The 20603-nt window shown below is 50.1% G+C and overlaps 1 protein-coding gene across 1 annotated transcript in view; it reads right to left on the reverse strand.

Annotated features, from left to right (window-relative positions):
* Positions 1–4921, reverse strand: part of SDHB (succinate dehydrogenase complex iron sulfur subunit B) — a 32822-nt gene extending 27901 nt beyond the window's left edge. Inside the window, exon 1 of the mRNA XM_088842911.1 lies at positions 4765–4921. Coding sequence (XP_088699037.1) covers positions 4765–4836 — 72 coding nt within the window. The 5' untranslated portion in view covers positions 4837–4921. The remainder of the gene's footprint in view (positions 1–4764) is intronic.
* Positions 4922–20603: the final 15682 nt, after the last annotated feature.

The raw sequence follows: 20603 nt of genomic DNA on the forward strand, positions 1-20603 counted from the left end.
TTTGCCAAGAGAACGCACTGGGCATAGCAAACACCCTCTTCCAACACCACAAGAAAAGACTCTACACATGGACATCACCAGATGGTCAGCACCGAAATCAGACTGATTATATTCTTTGCACCCAAAGATGGAGAAGCTCTATACAGTTAGCAAAAACAACACCAGGAGCTGACTGTGGCTCAGATCATGAACTCCTTATTGCCAGATTCAGACTGAAATGGAAGACAGTGGGGAGAACCACTAGACCATTCAGGCATGACCTAAATCAAATCCCTTACGTTTATACAGTGGAAGTGACAAACAGATTCAAGGGATTAGAGTGTCTGAAGAACTATGGACGGAGGTTCGTGACATTGTACAGGAGACAAGGATCAAGACCATCCCCAAGAAAAAGAAATGCAAAAAGGCAAAATGGTTGTCTAAGGAGGCCTTATAAATAGCTGAGAAAAGAAGAGAAGTGAAAAGCAAAGGAGAAAAGGAAAGATAAACCCATTTGAACGCAGAGTTCCAAAGAACAGCGAGGAGAGATAAGAAAGCCTTCCTCAGCGATCAATGTAAAGAAATAGAGGAAAAGAATAGAATCAGAAAGACTAGAGATCTCTTCAAGAAAATCAGAGATATCAAGGGAACATTTCATGCAAAGATGGGCTCAATAAAGGACAGAAATGATACAGAAGCAGAAAATATTAAGAAGAGGTGGCAAGAATACACAGAAGAACTGTACAAAAAAGATCTTCACAACCCAGATAACCATGATGGTGTGATCACTCACCTAGACCCAGACATCCTGGAATGTGAAGTGGGCCTTAGGAAGCATCATACGAACAAAGCTAGTGGAGGTGATGGAATTCCAGTTGAGCTATTTCAAATCCTGAAAGATGATGCTGTGAAAGTGCTGCACTCAATATGCCAGCAAAGCTGGAAAACTCAGCAGTGGCCACAGGACTGGAAAAGGTCAGTCTTCATTCCAATCCCAAAGAAAGGCAATGCCAAAGAATGCTCAAACTACCACACAATTGCACTCATCTCACACTCTAGTAAAGTCATGCTCAAAATTCTCCAAGCCAGGCTTCAGCAATATGCGAACCATGAACTTCCAGATGTTCAAGCTGGATTTAGAAAAGGCAGAGGAACAAGAGATCAAATTCTGAACATCCGCTGGATTGTTCAAAAACCAAGAGAGTTCCAGAAAAACATCTACTTCTGCTTTATTGACTATGCCAAAGCCTTTGACTGTGTGGATCACAACAAACTGTGGAAAAGTCTGAGAGATGGGAATACCAGACCACCTGACCTGCCTCCTGAGAAATCTGTACGCAGGTCAGGAAGCAACAGTTAGAACTGGACATGGAACAACAGACTTGTTCCAAATCAGGTAAGGAGTACATCAAGGCTGTATATTGTCACCCCGCTTACTTAACTTATATGCAGAGTACATCATGAAAAATGCTGAGCTGGAGGAAGCAGAAGCTGGAATCAAGATTGCCGGGAGAAATATCGATAACTTCAGATTTGCAGATGATACCACCCTTATGGCAGAAAGTGAAGAGGAACTAAAACCTCTTGATGAAAGTGAAAAAGAGTGAAAAAGTTGGCTTAAAACTCAACATTCAGAAAACTAAGATCATGGCATCTGGTCACTTCATGGCAAATAGATGGGTAAATAGTGGAAACAGTGACAGTTTATTTTTTCTCTGTCCATGGGATTTTCCAGGCAAAAGTACTGGAGTGGGTTGCCATTTCCTTCTCCAGGGGATCTTCCCAACCCAGGGATTGAACCCGGGTCTCCCACATTGTAGGCAGATGCTTTACTGGCTGAGCCAACAGGGAAGTCCTACCTAGACAGCATATTAAAAAGCAGAGACATTATTTTCCAACAAAGGTCTGTCTAGTCAAAGCTATGGTTTTTCCAATAGTCATGTATGGATTTGAGAGTTGGACTATAAAGAAAGCTGAGTGCCGAAGAATTGATGCTTTTGATCTGTGGTGCTGGAGAAGACTCTTGAGAGTCCCTTGAACTGCACGGAGATTCAACCAGTCCATCCTAAAGGAGATGTTCACTGAAAGGAGTGTTCATTGGAAGGACTGATGCTGAAGCCTAAACTGCAATACTTTGGCCACCTGATTCGAAGAACTGACTCATCTGAAAAAACACTGATGTTGGGAAAGATTGAAGGAGAGAGGAGAAGGGGAGGACAGAGGATGAGGTGGTTGGATGGCATGGGTTTGGGTGGACTCCGGGAGTTGGTGATGCACAGGGAGGCCTGGCGTGCTGCGGTTCATGGGGTCACAGAGTCAGACACGACTGAGTGACTGAACTGCACTGAACTGAGAGACAGGTTTGGAGGTGGGACAGGAAGGTGAGAAACGGAGAGGAGGAGGGCAGGGAGGTCCGTACAAACCCGGGGAAAACAGCAGGTCAGGCTTGTTCTGAAAGGTGTGAGTGGCGTTGGTTCAAATCAAAGCTCTACCACTTGAGAGCTGAACGGTCTTTGGCAAATTACCTAACCTTTCTGATTTTAGTTCCTCTTTTGTAAGAAGGCAGGGAGTATTAACATCTACCTTAGAGGATTAAGTGGAGGGCCAAGCTCCTAGAATTGTTCAGAAAATAATTTCTGCTTTTCAATATTGGCAACCGTATCAGTTCCTGTATTATTCTGATTGGCAGACAGATATCCTAATCCTGCCAGTGCCAGGAGCAAAGATATACACAAATGAAAGTAGGTGGTTAACTGCCCCCAAGGAATACATAGTCTAGACAAGAAAATGAAACAACATCACAAGTGACAATTAATACATTACAGTTAAATACTTACAGGCAGTGGTTTGGTGGTGCAAACTAAAGCGTAAAAGGAATTCAGAAGAGAAATCCTACTATGTTCTGGACTTCTAGAATCTGAATATGCCCAAAGGTAACACACCACGCTCGTTACTTGTCAGGTGGCTTCTGAGGTATGAATGCATATTCCTAGAAAATGGTGAGCATGGGGGCGGAATCTTCTGTTTTCTCTGCCCTCAGGGCCCTAGGATGGCCTCACTGGGAATTACAACACTGACCTATGAAACCAGCCTTCTCTATAATTCATTCTTGGAAGAGGGACCTGAGTTTTAGAACTCACTCTCATTGGTGGGGTTCTCACAACCTGATTGCTTGCTCAGCAACTACAAAAGGAACTGGTAAACAAGGTCATTATCAAAATCACCAATTTAATGCTCAGAGGACACCAGCTTGAGGCTCTGGTAGGCAGGCCTCACTCCCATCCCCGCTTTTCAGAATGACTGTAAAATGACTTATCCAAGTTCACAGACAGCATATTGGAAAGAATTAGCATTATAAGATGGGCCATGGGCACTGTGTTGTAAAACCACACAATTACTTAATACTAGACGTATTTTCACATGAGTGCAAGAAGAGGAGAGAGACAAATGTATTTTGTACACCTATCATGGGTCTTGATCTGTGCTAGGAGTCTCTCACACATTATGTTCAAAACAGCGAGTTTAGGTCCTAGATCAACTGGTTCTTGGCTGTGATATTTCGAGCAAGTATAAAAAAATCTTTCTGGAGGCCTCAGTTTTCAAAGGGAGAAGGAAGTGGCAACCCACTCCAGTATTCTTGCCTGGAGAATCCCCGGGACAGAGGAGCCTGGTGGGCTGCTGTGTACACGACTTGGCAGCAGCAGCAGTTTTCAAATCTCTAAGGAGGTTAGAATTCCTGTTCACCCACCTCACAGGATGTTTTTCCCAGAGGAAAAAGATTTCAAAGGTATCTGTAAGGCCTTGGTCTTTGATACACACGAACTGCAATGGCGGTCTCCCTTTCCGCTCCCCATGTTCCCATTTTCCTGACAATACAGGGGATGTGGAGAAAAACTATCAACGCACCCTGAACGGTATAAACAAGAGCTGCGCCAACCTCTGGATCCGATGCAGGTCCAATCTGTGAGGTCGGTACTGCGACGCTGCGGAGACCACGGCGATTTGGGGCACTCGGGTCCCCCGGGGGCTAAGCGGGCCCCGCTTGTCCCTCCTCCCGTGCTGACCCTCCGGCCCGAGTGCCCAGCCGTGCGCCTGCAGGGGTGCCTCCCAGGCCCGCTTGTCCCTCCTCCCGTGCTGACCCTCCTGCCCGAGTCCGCAGCCGTGCGCCTGCAGGGGTGCCTCCCAGGCCCGCTTGTCCCTCCTCCCGTGCTGACCCTCCTGCCCGAGTCCGCAGCCGTGCGCCTGCAGGGGTGCCTCCCAGGCCCGCTTGTCCCTCCTCCCGTGCTGACCCTCCGGCCCGAGTCCCCAGCCATGCGCCTGCAGGGGTGCCTCCCAGGCCCGCTTGTCCCTCCTCCCATGCTGACCCTCCGGCCCGAGTCCCCAGCCGTGCGCCTGCAGGGGTGCCTCCCAGGCCCGCTTGTCCCTCCTCCCGTGCTGACCCTCCGGCCCGAGTGCCCAGCCGTGCGCCTGCAGGGGTGCCTCCCAGGCCCGGCCCCTCACGCCCGGCGGGTCTGTCTGTCCCGGGGGGACGGTCTGCGGGCAGGGCAGGGCCCCGGCATCCAAACGCTTGGGTCCGCGCTCTGCTTCCTGCACTCAGTCGTCACCCGCTCGCCAGGTGCCCCTGGACGACCCAAGCGCCCTGCCTGCCCTCTTCCCCGCTCCGTCTGAAAGCCCCCTCCGCCCTCACCGCCTCGCGGGCGGCAGCAGGACCCCGGGCGGCGGGAGCGGCTCGCGCCCCGGGGCCCCCCACCCTCCGCCGCGCCCCCGCCCCGCGCCGCGGCTCACCTGCAGGCGGGCCCCGCCAAGGGCTGCGGCCGGGAACCGGCGCCTCAAGGAGAGCGCGACCGCCGCCGCCATCTTGGCTCCTGACGTCGAGCCCCACCCCCAAGCCCGAGGCCGCGCTCCGCCGGCGTCCCGCCGAGCACCGCGGCGCCACGCCAGGGCGCCCCGCCCCGAGGCCCCGCTGGCTGCGCAGGCGCCGCCGGGTGGGCGGGGCTTCCGGTCCCCGGGCGGGGGCGGGAACACCAACGGGGCCGTGCGCAGGTGCGGGGCCGGCGCATGCCCACTCGGCTTCCCAGGGTGGAAGGTGACCTTCCCAGAGGAAGGGAGCGGCGCTGGAGGCGGGGCCGCGGGAAGGGGCGGGGCTAGACGCGCGGGGGGCGGGGCCGTCCGATCCAAGTCCCGTCCCGGGTTTAACCCCTTTCTTCTGTTCAGTTCAGTTCGGTCGCTCAGTCGTGTTCGACTCTTTGCGACCCCGTGGACTGCAGACCCCAGGCCTCCCTGTCCATCACCAGCTCCCGGTGCTTGCTCAGACTCATGTCCATCGAGTTCGTGATGCCATCCAGCCATCTTATGCTCGGTCGTCTCCTTCTCCTCCTGCCCTCAATCTTTCCCAGCCTCTGGGTCTTTTCAAATGAGTCAGCTATTCGCATCAGGTGTACAGAGCATTGCAGTTTCAGCTTCAGCATCAGTCCTTCCAATGAACACTCAGGACTGATCTCCTTTAGGGTGGACTGGTTGGATCTCCTTGCGGTCCAGGGGACTCTCAAGAGTCTTCGCCAGCACTGCAGTTCTTTCTTCAGTAAAATTTATCAATCATTTCACTTACTCAGTCTCTTGAGTCATTTCTGTGAGACAGTGAGGTTTGCCCGAGACTTTCCAGGTTTCAGCACTCCTGGGTTCCAGGAAGCTCGTGCCTGCTAAGTCGCTCAGTCCTGTCTGACTCTTTGCGACCCTGTGGACTGTAGCGCACTAGTCTCCTCTGTCCATGGGATTCTCCAGGCAAGAATACTGGAGTGGGAGCCATTTCCTCCTCCAGGTGGTCAGTCCCAGGCAAATCAGGAGAGCTGATGAATGAACCAAGGGGACTTAAAAGACAGCGGGCAAAGGTGCAATTTATTCACTCATTATTCATTTTTTCGTCGTTTGTTCAAAAATATGTATGGAGTGCCTACTATGTGCCAGGCGCTAGGATGCTAAACAATGAGTGAGCAAGCCAGGTGAGGTTGTGCCCTCACTGAATTTACTCTCAAATGGGCAAGTAACTGGACAGTTGCAATACACTCAGCTCTGCTCTGTAAAAGTAGGCTAAGAGGGAAACTGGCTCTCCGTGGTTTAGTCATCTAGAGTCAGCAACTATTTTTGAACACCAGCTATGTACCATACGTTGTGATCCATCATCTTAAACTCCACGTCAGTCTTATGAGAGAGCTATGCATTTTTGTTTAGCTTTTTACTCGCGTGTAGTTGCTTCATGACGTTGTGTTAGTTTCTGCTGTGCAGCAAAGTGAATCAGCCGTACGTATACGTATGTTCACTCTTTCAGATTCACTTCCCGTTTAGGTCACCGCAGAGCGCTGAGAAGAGTTCCCTGTGCTGTACAATAGGCTGTGCGAGTGTGTTTTCAGTTCCACTCCAGTTGCCTCAGCTGCCTTTCCAGACCCCTGTCCCATCTCAGACCTGGGACCTGGGACCCTTTGCTGCAGTGTTTGCATTGAGACAAATAGCTTCTGGAGCACAAGAATGCAAAGAATTCTCCAGGCAAGAACACTGGAGTGGGTTGCCATTGCTTCCTCCAGGGGATCTTCCTGACTCAGGGATTGAACGGGAACTGGGTCTCCTGCGTGGCAGGCAGATTGTTTACCAACTGAGCTACCAGGAAGCCCCAAAGAAACTATAAGGGACTAAAAATAACCGCATGCATGCTGCAGTTGGGGCAAATTATGGACAACGTGATACAAAAAGACCAAAAACCCAACTGCCAACCAGGGTATTGGGAGCAAAAGCAGGGTTCCGTGCATGCCTCCTGCACATAACACCGCCGAAAGGGTGAGCAAACCACCTAAGCCACCCCTCCAGGCTGACCCCTTGTCACACCCCTACCCTCTCCACAGGTAAGGAACCAGATCAGCGACCCCCCCAACCCTTCCCCCCCACCAGTAGTGAGCAAGGGAACCGTCACTTGATCTCACTCCGCTTGCTGCTGCAGGATTCCCAGTGAAGCCTTGCCTGAATTTCTTGTCTGGCCTCTTGTCAATTTCTCTTGATTACGGCGCCCGAGAACCCTGGTTGCTGCCGCCTCTGGTGGCTGGATTACCTTGCGCAGGTGTGGCCTGTGTCCTCCAGGTCACTTGGTCTCGTCAGTCTCCTCTGGCAGTCTATGTGGTTAGCTAACTTTACAGGTACCTGTGTCTCCCGGAATAATGTTCTTCCTTCTCTGCCTACTTGTTTTTTGACCCATGAAAGCCACCTTTTTAAAACACAGGCTTCCCTTGTGGCTCAACTGGTTAAGAATCCACCTGCAATGAGGGAGACCTGGGTTCAATCCCTTGGAGAAGGGAAAGGCTACCCACTCCAGTATTCTGGCCTGGAGAATTCCATGGACTACAAAGTTGCAAAGAGTCTATAAACGGGGTTGCAAAGAGTCAGACACAACTGAGCAACTTTCATATTTCTCTTTTTAAAACCCTGAAGGAGTTCCCAGGTGGCCTAGTGGTTAGAATTTGGCACTTTCACCGCAAAGGCTGGGGTTCGGCCCCTGGTGAGAGAACTGAGATCCTGCAAGCTGCATGGTGCTGCCAAAAGAAAAAAATAAATTGAAGTTATAGTTTATTATATAAGTTTGGGTGTATGACAGTGATTCACAAAATGTAAAGGTTATGTTTCATTCACAGTTATTATAGAATATTGGGTATATTCACTTTATTGTGCTACATATCCTTGTATCTTATATTTTTTACTTAATAGTTTGTACCTCTTAATCTCCTACCCTTGTGAAAGGCACCATTTTATAGTCTTTGGCTTCTGTGTTCACATAATTTAAATGCTACTGGAGAAATTAAGATGGTAAAATGAATTGGTGGATGAGGCTTAGTTTGTGGAGTCTTGGGCTTCCCGGGTAGTGCTAGTGGTAAAGAACTCATCTGCCAATACAGGAGATGTAGGAGACGTGAGTTCAATCCCTGAGTCAGGAAGATCCCCTGGAGGAGGGCACGGCAATCCATTCTACTATTCTTGCCTGGAGAATCCCATAGACAGAGGAGCCTGGCAGGCTGTGGTTCCTAGGGTGGCAAAAAGTTGGACACAACTGAAGCGACTTGGCAGAGCAGCTCAGGCTAGAACTACCACGTGGCCTCATTAAAGGAGGTGTGTAGTGAGGCCACAAGGAATAACCAGGACCCCTGGTCTAACCTTGACTCTTCCCCTGGAGGCTGCGTGACGGTGAACTGGTCTTCCCACCCCCATCTCTGGCCTCCCTTGTATGTATCATCAGCATGTTGGGCAAGCTGATTTTGGATTCTGTGAGTCACATGGCTGCCTCGGAGGGTTGCTTTGAGGGGCTGGCCTAGGGGTAACTGGTGACAGGGCTGAGGTCATTTTGACTTTTCACTGGGGCTGACCCAGCATTGAAATAGAGCTCCTCCATGTCTGCCCCAAGGCGCTGCCCAAATTAGATGAAATCATGGAAAGACTGTCACTTTCCCTTGAAGTCCGCCTAGCTGCCTTACCTTCTGAGATGAAGGAAGAGTGACCTCTCCCTCCTAGGGATGTGTTTCCAGAGAACTGATCCTGTCAGCATTCTTAGGCTCTCTCATCTCAAATGCAGACGCTACTCCTAGGTTAGCCACTACCCTTTCACTTTGTCCAGGTCACCTTGGAACGAGCAGTCTGAGGCCAATGGTGGTGAGATCTTGATTTATGGAGGGGCTGTTGGTGCCAGTAGACCCACATGCCCTGCAGTCACATCATTCCTGGGCTTCATAGGGATTTGGGGAGCTCAAATTTATGGAGAAATAAATTCCTGGGCGGCTGTACCTCCGCCCTGAACTTTGGGATTCCAGCAAGGCACAGCTGCAGGGGGACTGAGAGATTTTCATGGCTTGCTCCTGACGCATCTTCCAAAGGTGTCTTTGTGATAAGACCCCGAGTTTCTTGGCCTGTTTCCATTTGTCAAGCTACTGAAGTATTGCTTTTCGCCAGTCAGCTAGAGGCTTTATGCTTATTCTGAATCTCATCACTCACAAATGTGTTTACATAAGCAGCCTCCTTTACTCCTCATAACCCTTTGGGGTTGGCATGACTAACTCCATTTTACAGACTTTAGTGTTTGGATAATGAAAAAGCTTTGAGCAATCCTGGGTGGGAACCTTGCTTTAGGACCTCTTTCTTCTCCAAGGGCTGGAAATTAAAAATTTAAACCAAGAAGCCTAGACTCAATTGTCATTTGTACATTCAACTATATTTTGAGTGTCTTGTGATTTAGGACAACCTGACTGCCCACCCCACCAGGCAGAGGCTAAGGAAGGTTGGATTTAGGGGGGAAAGCCTGATGATTTTATTGCCTGGTAGATCTATTTGCCTCTGAGAGAAACTCACTTCACCCCAATAGACTCCTGTGGTGGGACTCAGGGGCCTTCTCATCCAAAAGTCAGGGTTTTCTTTGCCTTTTACTGATCGGCCTTTGTCTTCCATCTGTCTGGCGGACCATTTCCCGTTTCCAGTCATCTTCCAAACATCTCCACCTGGGGTCCAGTGGCCTCCAAGACTGTCCTCTCCTGCCTCATCCCTGTGATAAAACCAGCTCTGTTCCCTCCTTGCCCCTCACCTCTAAGTCTTCTCTCACATCTATGCTGGGATCAGAGTGATCTTTCTTCCTTTTCCACGTGGCCAATTTAAGGTTCAGCTTCAACTGTCTCCTCTCTAGGAAATCACCTCTTGACCACCCCCGTCAAAACATCCCTTGCATCTGCCATCCAGGCACATCACTCCTGGTTTTAATTATCCATTTACATGTCTGTCTCCCCAAACTGTGGGCATCTTGAGGGCCTGGACCATTCACTTTATTTTCTTTGTAGGACTGATTGCTATCTGCAAGTTTGTTTTTAATTCTTTTGAATATATTTGTCATCTCAGCTTCTCATGCCAGGGGTCAAGAACCACGTCTTTCTTGTTCACTGTTTTGTCCCCAGAGTCTGGCACAGTGGCTGGTACCCAAACGGTGGCCAGTGAGCATTCAATGAGTGAACAAATTTGTCTTTGTTTCCGAAGTGCCTGGCTTGGGACCTAGCACACAGTAGGTATGTAGTCAATATTGGTTGAATGAAGGAGTAAATAAAAACATAGAATGAGCTGTTCCTATTCTTCATAGAAGGTGGACAGGGAGGCTGGGGTTGAGGGTGCGTGGGTGGGGGAGGAGGAAGCCCTGTGGAGGCCGAGGCAGCTTTTATCTCTGAGCCAGGACTCGGGCAAAGTGAGTGTGCAGCATTTAAGGTGATTAAAAAAAAAAGAAAAACTCAGCCATTAAGATATATTTTAATGCACTATTAAAAATGCAAAAATGTCACGACTGAAACATCAGCATTTTAAGTAAAGACAGCATTCTTCAAGAAAAACCAGTGAACTGAGTCAGTCAGGGGAGCTGGGAGCAATTCACCCTGGTTCCTTTCTGTCCTGAAGACCAGAGGCCACTCTTCCTTGACTTATTTTCAGTAACTTCTCCATCATGTCTTAGTCTGCTGACCCCTGTTTGTCTCCTTGTGGTTAGCACCAGAGAACTTTTAGGATGCGTCAAGGCGGTTGGGTGCTTTTTCAGGGACCAGGGTGAAGAAAGGAGTGGGCCTGGGTGGGCAGGAACGGGGAAAGAAAGTGATGATGGCAATCACAGCCCAGGCCTCCAGCGGCTCGGGCTGTCTCATCTACAGGGAGGCCTCTGGTGCCTGGGGACAGCGGGACAGCCTTACAGAGAGGCTGGGGGCTGAGACGGTAGGAGGGTGCTGCCTTCTTTCTCTTCAGCGGTGGAAGGGGTCCCTTCCGTGGAGCCCCACAAGCAGGCCTGCCACCACTGTGAGATTTGCAAACATCTGGGCTCCTCCAAGTATACCCCAGCTCTCTGCCTGGGGTCTTTCTCTTCCAGGAAGCTGCTTAATTTGTCACTGTGGGGCTCTATGGAGAAGAAGCAAAATCTGTCCCCCAGAACTGGAGGAGACGTAGTAGGGAAAACAAAATGCTATCAGGGGTACTTCCCTGGCGGCCCAAGGTTCAGAACCCACCTTCCAGTGTGGGGGATCTCTTGTTGGGGAACTAAGATCCCATGCGCCTGGAGCAACTAAGCCTGAGCGCTGCAACTGCTGAGCCTGCGTGCCGCAACTAAAGAGCCCGTGTGCAGCAACGGAGACAACGCAGACAAGTAGAGAAATAAGATTTAAAAAAGTAAAATTAGAAAGGATTCACTGAAGGCTCAGATGACGGTCAATCTCCAGCCCCTGCCCCTGCCTGCCCGCGCTTACTCTCAGAGGAGCCCTTTTCCCTCCGCGAGCTGACGCAGGGGCCATCCTCACTGCCGCTCAGGACACGACGCCAGGGACGGCGGTGCGGGGGCTGTTGCTGCTGCCGCCGCTGCTGACCGTCACTACCGCAGAGGACTTGACTGCATCCCAGGACCTTTATAGAGCAGCTCAGGTGCCTTCTCTCTCTTTGATCATGAAGTAGGGATTTTTGTCCTCAACAGTTGAGGCAGCTGAATCCCAGAGAGGGTCACCAACTCACCCCGAGTCGTATAGCTAAGAGGCGAACATCTTGGGAGCTGGGTGGGCGGTGGACTTGCCCCCACGGCCCTCGGGAGCCCAGCGGCTGCAGCCCTCTGATTGACGTGCAGAGGGCGCTCCTGTCGCACAGACCGGCCCAGGGCTCCCCCAGCCCCTTCCAGTCCGCCCTTAGAAAGGGCTCATCTCAGCCCTCTTCCCTTCAAGCCTCACCGTGTTATTAGCCTTCTCAAAATATTCTCTGAGTGGGATGGGGACACTCACATGCTACAGACTTCTCCAGTTTCATGAGCAGACTCTACGGAACTCCCGGAGCAAAAGTCACGAGCCACCCCCACTCCAGATGGGGCTGTGTTTTGCACAGCTGAAGTCAGCTCAGCTGTTGGACTTAGCAAGTGGCCCGAGGGCTTCCGGGGACTGTCGCGTTGCTGGGCCTGCTGCCCCACACGTACGCGCGCGCGCACACACACACAGAGGCACACACAGGCGCACACACACACACAGAGGCACACGCAGGCGCACACACACACACAGAAGCACACACACAACACACATAGGCGCACACACACACACCACACACAGGCGCGCACACACACACACACACACAGAGGCACACATACACAGAGGCACACACAGGCGCACACACACACACACAGAGGCACCACATCCCACACACAGGCGCACACACACACAGAGGCACACACATACCACACACAGGCGCACACACACACACAGAGGCACACACACACCACACACAGGCGCACACACACACACACACACAGAGGCACCACACCCCACACACAGGCGCACACACACACAGAGGCACACACACCCCACACACAGGCGCACACACACACACAGAGGCACACACAGGCGCACACACACACACACAGAGGCACCACACCCCACACACAGGCGCACACACACAGAGGCACACACACCCCACACACAGGCGCACACACACACACAGAGGCACACACAGGCGCACACACACACACACAGAGGCACCACACCCCACACACAGGCGCACACACACACATACAGAGGCACACACATACCACACACAGGAGCACACACACACAGAGGCACACACACACCACACACAGGCGCACACACACACACACAGAGGCACACACACACACAGAGGCACACACACACCACACACAGAGGCACACACAGGCGCACACACACACAGAGGCACAGGCACACCACACACAGGCGCACACACACACACACAGAGGCACACACACACCACACACAGGCGCACACACACACACACAGAGGCACACACACACCACACACAGGCGCGCACACACACAGAGGCACAGGCACACAGTGAGAGCTCATTTACTCTGCTACCTCGGCCTCGCTCTCATCTGCCTGCCACATTGCCAACATACTCTCAAATTAGCCGTGAACTTGATCCTCAGGATGTGTGTGGATGTGTGCTTTTTAAACATGGTATATGATAAAACTCCCTTTCCAGCTGAATCTGAATTTTGAACACCCCTAACATGGTGCAGAGACAGCTCCAGGTAATTGAAATGCAAAAAAGGAATGGTGGTGAATATGTATTTGCTGTGGCTAGATATTGGCTTGCTGAAAGCAAATCAAATCAGAAGAATGCAGAATGTTAAAAGCAAGTTGAGCGAATTCCTGGCAGTCCAGTGGTTAAGACTCTGCTCCCAATGCAGGGGGTATGGGTTGGATCCCTGGTGGTGGAACTGCCCACATGCTGTGCGATGCGACCAGGAAAAAAAAAAGCAGGACATGGTTAAGTGTGAAGGCCTGTGGGAGATTCTGCTCCTATTATATCAGACATCATTATGTGACCTTCAGCAGGTTGGGCTTCCCTGGTGGCTCAGAGGTTAAAGCGTCTGTCTGCAATGCAGGAGACCTGGGTTCGATCCCTGGGTTGGGAAGATCCCTTGGAGAAGGAAATGGCAACCCACTTCAATATTCTTGCCTGGAGAATCCCATGGACGGAGGAGCCTGGTGGGCTAGAGTCCATGGGGTCGCAAAGAGTTGGACACGACTGAGTGACTTCACTTCACTCCTTCACTTCAGCAGGTCACTTAACCTCTCTGTGCGGTCGTTTCCTATTGTGTAAAATGGGTTAAGAATTATACTCTCCTCACAGGGAGAAGGAAGTGGCAACCCACTCCAGTGTTCTTGCCTGGAGAATCCCAGGGAAGGGGGAGCCTGGTGGGCTTCCGTCTATGGGGTCACACAGAGTCAGACACGACTGAAGTGACTTAGCAGCAGCAGCAGCAGCAGCACAGGGAGGAGAAGTAAATGAATTAGTATCAGTAAGGAGCCACCAGTCTTAAACTGGTGGTGGGAAGCTCAGCTGGTGGGGCAGAAAGAAGTAAAAGAGAACCATGAATTATTAGGGGGAAGAGATTGCTAATCAGGATGGGAAGATTTCAGCATAAATAAGATGCCAAGGGTTTTAGGCAGCTTTAAAAATATTTAAAAATACATATGTAATTAAATTCTCACTATGTAAGAATTTCAAGCAACGTAGATAACGTCACACTTCTTTTTCCCAGACGTGATTACTATTGTCAGTTTCATGGGACTGCTCCCATGTCTTTTTCTTTGCATACACACACACACACACACACACACACACACACGTTTCTACAGAAATCATGGCTTTGCTTGACTTTGAAAAAACACATTTATTTATTCTTGCCTGGGCTCGGTGTTCGTTGCTGTGTGTGCGCTTTCTCCGGCTGTGGTGCACAGGGGCCACTGTCCAGTTGTGGTGCGCGGGCTTCTTCCCTGCTCCTTCTTTTCTTTTGCAGAACATGGCCTCCAGGTCGTGTGGGCTTCAGTGGTTGTGGCCCCAGGCTTACCTGCCCCGCGGCGCGTGGGGTCTTAGCTCCAGACCGGGGCTCAAACCTGTGTCCCTGCCCTGGCAGTGGAGACTCAGCCCCGGACCCCCAGGGAAGCCCAGGCTTTTCTAATGCCAACATCAGGTGTGCTTTGGAGCTCCTTCCTTGTCAGCACACACAGCACTCATTCCAAATGCTGCAGAATATGTAAATGTGGGCGTGTGCAATGGTTTGATCGCTCCTCAGCAAGTTTCTTAATAGCAGCGGAGATATATATGTTACGGTACTCTTTCTGAAATACAGAATCGGTCTAGGGGCCGCAGCTGCCCCAAAGCTTCAGGGGCCCCCGTTGCTCAAAGCCTAGTATTTCTGGGATGACTTCAGCCTAGATCTCTGCCATGCTCTATGATCACCGCTTCTTACGCCTGTCGTCCCCTCGCCCCTTCGTGTTCCAGCTCGGCGGCCTTCCCTTCCTGCTCTGCCCAGTCCTTCCTACCTGCACACATTCAGCTCATGAACATCAGGGCTGCCCTCGGCCACTGCCCCAGTTGGAAGTAATTGTGAGTGTGTGTGTGTGTGTGTGTGTGTGTGACCCCACAGCTTTTGCGCCTTCTTCACGCCCCCACCCAGCGAGTCTTCATCAAGTGTCCGCTCTACCGTTCGCCTCTGTGCTCTGCTGTCTCCCTGACTCTCTCAGTTCCTTGAGGGATGAGATCACGTCTCAGACACAGGCCTTCCAGGGACAACAGACATTCTGGTTTGCTCAGCATGGTTCCAGTTTCCACCAGTTAAACCGGTGGGATTATTATTGTTGTTGTTGTTCGGTGGCCGACTTGTGTCTGATTCTTTGCCGCCCCGTGGACTGCAGCACGCCAGCCTCTTCTGTCCTCCACTGTTTCCTGGAGTTTGCTCAGATTCACGTCCACTGAGTCAGCGACGCTGTCCAACCATCTCATCCTCTGCCGCCCCCTTCTCCTTTTGCTTTCAATCTTTCCCAGCAGCAGGGTCTTTTCCAATGGGTTGACTCTTTGAATCAGGCGGCCAAAGTATTGAAGGTTCAGCTTCAGCCACAGATCTCCCAAGGAATACTCAGAATTGACTGGTTTGATCTCCTTTCAGTCCCAGGGATTCTCCAGAGTCTTCTCCAGCACCACAATTTGAAAGCCTCAATTCTTCAGCACTTGGTATTCTTTCTGGTCCCACTCTCATTCTGGTTTAGATGAAAAATTATCTGATCACTCCAGTTTTACACACAATAGATGCATACACTCACTATCGACCAAAAAATGAATGAGTGGGTGAACGACTGTAACTTTCCATGATTTTCGGTGCCACTCAGCTGAGTGGAAGGCTTGAGAGCACATTCTGTATTGTTGTCCCCCAGTTGTCATTGCAGCCCCGTGGACTGCAGCACGTCAGGCCTACTGTCCCTCCTCATCTCCCAGAGTTTGCCCGAGTTCATGTCCACTGCATCGGTGATGCCGTCCAACCATCTCATCCTCTGACGCCCTCTTCTCCTTCTGCCCTTGATCTTTCCCAGCATCGGGGGCTTTTCCAGTGAGTCAGCTGTTCCCATCAGATGATCAAAATACTAGAGTTTCAGCTTCAACATCAGTGCTTCCAACGAGTATTCAGGGTTGATTTCCCTTAGGGTGGACTGGTTGGATCTCCTTGCTGTCCAGGGGACTCTCAGGAGTCTTCTCCAGCACCACGTTCAGAGGCATCGATTATTCGGTGCTCTGCCTCCTTTACGGTCCAGCTCTCACAACCATACGTGACCACTGGGAAGACCATGGCCTTGCCTATATGGACCATGATACGTTCTGTACTATGTAGAGGTTGTTTCACTCCGTACTCTACTGTCTTTGAAGGGTTTTGTTGTTGTTCAGTCGCTCAGTTGTGTCTGACTCTCTGTGACCCCATGGACTGCAGCACGCCAGGCTTCCCTGTCCATCAGCAACTCCCGGAGCTTGCTCAAACTCCTGTCCATTGAGTCAGTGATGCCGTCCAGGAATCCTATTATCTGCAGACACTTGTTTGCAGGCAGCAGGTGTTCTTGTTATAAGATTCTAATAGTTTCTCCAGTATGCTGAAAAATGACGGGTGCAAGGGCAACATTTAATAGTTAAAAGGATGGTGATGCTACCGAGTTAGGTAGGTCAGACAGAGGAGCAGCAATACTGTATGGCGTCCCATATGCGGGATCCAAAAAGAAATGAGACAGATGAACGTGCCTACGAAACAGAAAGAGACTCACAGGCTTAGAGAACCAACTCGTGTTTGTCAGGGAGTTTGTGACGGTCACACACACACTGCCATATTTAAAATGGATCACCAACAGGGACCTACTGTACAGCACATGGAGCTCTGCGCACTGTTATGAGGCAGCGTCGATGGGAGGGGAGTTTGGGGAGAAATGGATGCGTGTATCCATTTCTCCCCAAACTCCCCTCCCATCCTAAATCAAATCCCTTATGATTATACAGTGGAAGTGAGGAATAGATTTAAGGGACTAGATCTGATAGACAGAGTGCCTGATGAACTCTGGACGGAGGTTCATGACATTGTACAGGAGACAGGGACCAAGACCATCCCCATGGAAAAGAAATGCAAAAAAGCGAAATGGCTGTCTGAGGAGGCCTTAGAAATAGCTGTGAAAAGAAGAGAAGCGAAAAGCAAAGGAGAAAAGGAAAGATATAAGCATCTGAATGCAGAGTTCCAAAGAATAGCAAGGAGAGATAAGAAAGCCTTCCTCAGTGATCAATGCAAAGAAATAGAGGAAAACAACAGAATAGGAAAAACAAGAGATCTCTTCAAGAAAATTAGAGATTCCAAGGGAACATTTCATGCAAAGATGGGCTCGATAAAGGACAGAAATGGTATGGGCCTAACAGAAGCAGAAGATATTAAGAAGAGGTGGCAAGAATACACAGAAGAACTGTACAAAAAAGATCTTCATGAGCAAGATAGTCACGATGACGTGATCACTGACCTAGAGCCAGACATCTTGGAATGTGAAGTCAAGTGGGCCTTAGAAAGCATCACTACAAACAAAGCTAGTGATGGTGATGGAATTCCAGTTGAGCTATTTCAAATCTTGAAAGATGATGCTGTGAAAGTGCTGCACTCAATATGCCAGCAAATCTGGAAAACTCAGCAGTGGCCACAGGACTGGAAAAGGTCAGTCTTCATTCCAATCCCAAAGAAAGGGAATGCCAAAGAATGCTCAAACTACCGCAGAATTGCACTCATCTCAACACGCTAGTAAAGTCATGCTCAAAATTCTCCAAGCCAGGCTTCAGCAATGTGTGAACCGTGAACTCCCAGATGTTCAAGCAGGTTTTAGAAAAGGCAGAGGAACCAGAGATCAAATTGCCAACATCCGCTGGATCATGGAGAAAGCAAGAGAGTTTCAGAAAAACATCTATTTCTGCTTCATTGACTATGCCAAAGCCTTTGACTGTGTGGATCACAATAAACTGTGGAACATTCTGAAAGAGATGGGAATCCCAGACCACCTGACCTGCCTCTTGAGAAACCTGTATGCAGGTCAGGAAGCAACAGTCAGAATTGGACATGGAACAACAGACTGGTTCCAAATAGGAAAAGGAGTACGTCAAGGCTGTATATTGTCACCCTGCTTATTTAACTTATACGCAGAGTACATCATGAGGAACGCTGGGCTGGAAGAAGCACAAGCTGGAATCAAGATTGCTGGGAGAAATATCAATAATCTCATGTATGCAGATGGCACTACCCTTATGGCAGAAAGTGAAGAGGACCTCAAACCTCTTGATGAAAGTGAAAGAGGAGAGTGAAAAGGTTGGCTTGAAGCTCAACATTCAGAAAACAAAGATCATGGCATCTGGTCCCATCAATTCATGGGAAATAGATGGAAAAACAGTGGAAACAGTGTCAGACTTTATTTTTTTGGGCTCCAAAATCACTGCGGATGCTGATTGCAGCCAGGAAATTAAAAGACGCTTACTCCTTGGAAGGAAAGTTATGACCAACCTTGATAATATATTAAAAAGCAGAGACATTACTTTGCCAACCAAGGTCCGTCTAGTCAAGGCTACGGTTTTTCCCATGGTCATGTATGGATGTGAGAGTTGGACTGTGAAGAAAGCTGATCGCCAAAGAATTGATGCTTTTGAACTGTGGTGCTGGAGAAGACTCTTGAGAGTCCCTGGTACCGCAAGGAGATCCAACCAGTCCATTCTAAAGGAGATCAGTCCTGGATGTTCATTGGCAGGACTGATGCTAAAGCTGAAACTGTAATACTTTGGCCACCTCATGCGACGAGTTGACTCACTGGAAAAGACCCTGATGCTGGGAGGGATTGGGGGCGGGAGGAGAAGGGGACGACGGAGAATGAGATGGCTGGATGGCATCACCGACTCTGTGGACATGAGTTTGAGTGAACTCTGGGAGTTGGTGATGGACAGGGAGGCCTGGCGTGCTGTGATCCATGGGGTCGCGGAGAGTCGGACACGACTGAGCGACTGAACTGAACTGAACTGAAGATGAGGTAGTGAAGAGCAGCGGTCCAGCCTGTGGGCTCGGGGATCAGACACCTGAGCACAGCAGGGTTCGGCTGCTTCCTGCTGTGTAAACTAGAACAAGTCACTTCTTCGCTGAGCCTCGGTTTCCTCATCTATAAAGAGGGGATAATAACCTTCCTGCAGCACAGATAGATATGAGACTTTCTTTAAATGAGGAAGCACTAAACCGGCTGGGGAAACAACATGAGCAGGCCTGAGAGAGTCAGGCGATCCTGGTAGTTCTTTAGCTGCTGCTGCTGACAAGGAGATCCCACCAGTCCACCTAAAGGAGGTCAGCCCTGAATATTCACTGGAAGGACGGATGCTGAAGCTGACGCTCCAATACTCTGTCCACCTGATGCGAAGAGCTGACTCATTGCAAAAGACCCTGATGCTGGGAAAGATTGAGGACAGGAGAAGGGGACGGCAGAGGATGAGATGGCTGGATGGCTTCATCAACTTAATGAACATGAGTTTGAGCAGACTCCAGGAGATGGTGAAGGACAGGGAGGCCTGGTGCGCTGCGGTCCACGGGGTCACATGGAGTCGGACACGACTGAGTGACTGAACACCAACAGCTGACAAACCCTTACTGATGGACTTGCCGTTCCCAGAGCGGATCACTCTGACTCCATCCAAACTGCACTCTGCACCTGATAGTCTTTGCCTACAAGCTCTGGTAGCATTCTTCATTTCAGAAAGAAGACCACAGGTCGCTAACTTCAGAAAAGACCAACTCCAGTTTCCAAGCTGCCTGATGCCAACCATGGCTGTTTGGAAATTTTGCAAAAGAAAAAGAAAAGCAAGATCTTCATGAGGATATGCAACCAGGGAGTGGGGGCACAGTTGTTGAGCAAGCTGGCTGTGTTTCCCTTTTGCCTGGAAGAGAATAAAGTACACTCTTCTTTCCTCCAAACTGTCTCTGCGTTTCTGTTTGGCCTCGGTGGACAGTGAATCAGGATTCTGGCATCAACCTCACAGCTTTGTTGTGAGAATTAGATGAGGCAATGAATGTGAACTGTTAGGCTGAACCATACGAAACCGTCTCTATTTGGCCCTTATCACCTTTAAAATGGCGTGTCACATAGTTTAACGTGGCAGCTGCCTAGCAGGCAATCAGCATTTGAGAAATGGTGGCTAATACTGCAACCCTGGGACCTGGGACCCTTTGCTGTAAAGCTTGCACCTGGACACACCTCTCTTCCAGTTATAAAATACAAAAGAACTGTATGGAACTAAAAATTGTGTGCATGTGCCCCTGGGGGAAATTCTGGACCGAAAAGATACAACCCCAAAAAAAATACCCAGCTGCCATTTCTGAAGAGCAAGGAACAAAAGCTGAGTGTCGGGAACAAAAGCAGGATACTGAGCATGCCCCCAACTCAACACCACAAAGGGGTGGGCGAACCACCTAAGCCACGCCCCCGGCCCACCCCTGGGCACACCCTATCCTCACACCACTGTGCAAGGAAGAGCTTCCTCCGCCACCCCCGTCCCCCGGACCCCTCGGGGAGCAAGCAAGTTGCCTGAATTTCTCCTCTGACCTCTAGTCAATATCTACTGATTGGAGAAGGCCAAGAACCCTGAATGGTATCAATCTGATTGGATTGATATTTCAGCTTTCGTGGCCTAACTGAACAGGCATTTCATTCTTTCATTCAAAACATTTTCTGAGCACTGACTATTACGAGACACTTGCT

This window comes from Moschus berezovskii, chromosome 2 (assembly GCF_049115385.1).
Source record: "Moschus berezovskii isolate FMDL1 chromosome 2, NW_MosBer_1.0, whole genome shotgun sequence".
Lineage (NCBI taxonomy): Eukaryota > Metazoa > Chordata > Mammalia > Artiodactyla > Moschidae > Moschus > Moschus berezovskii.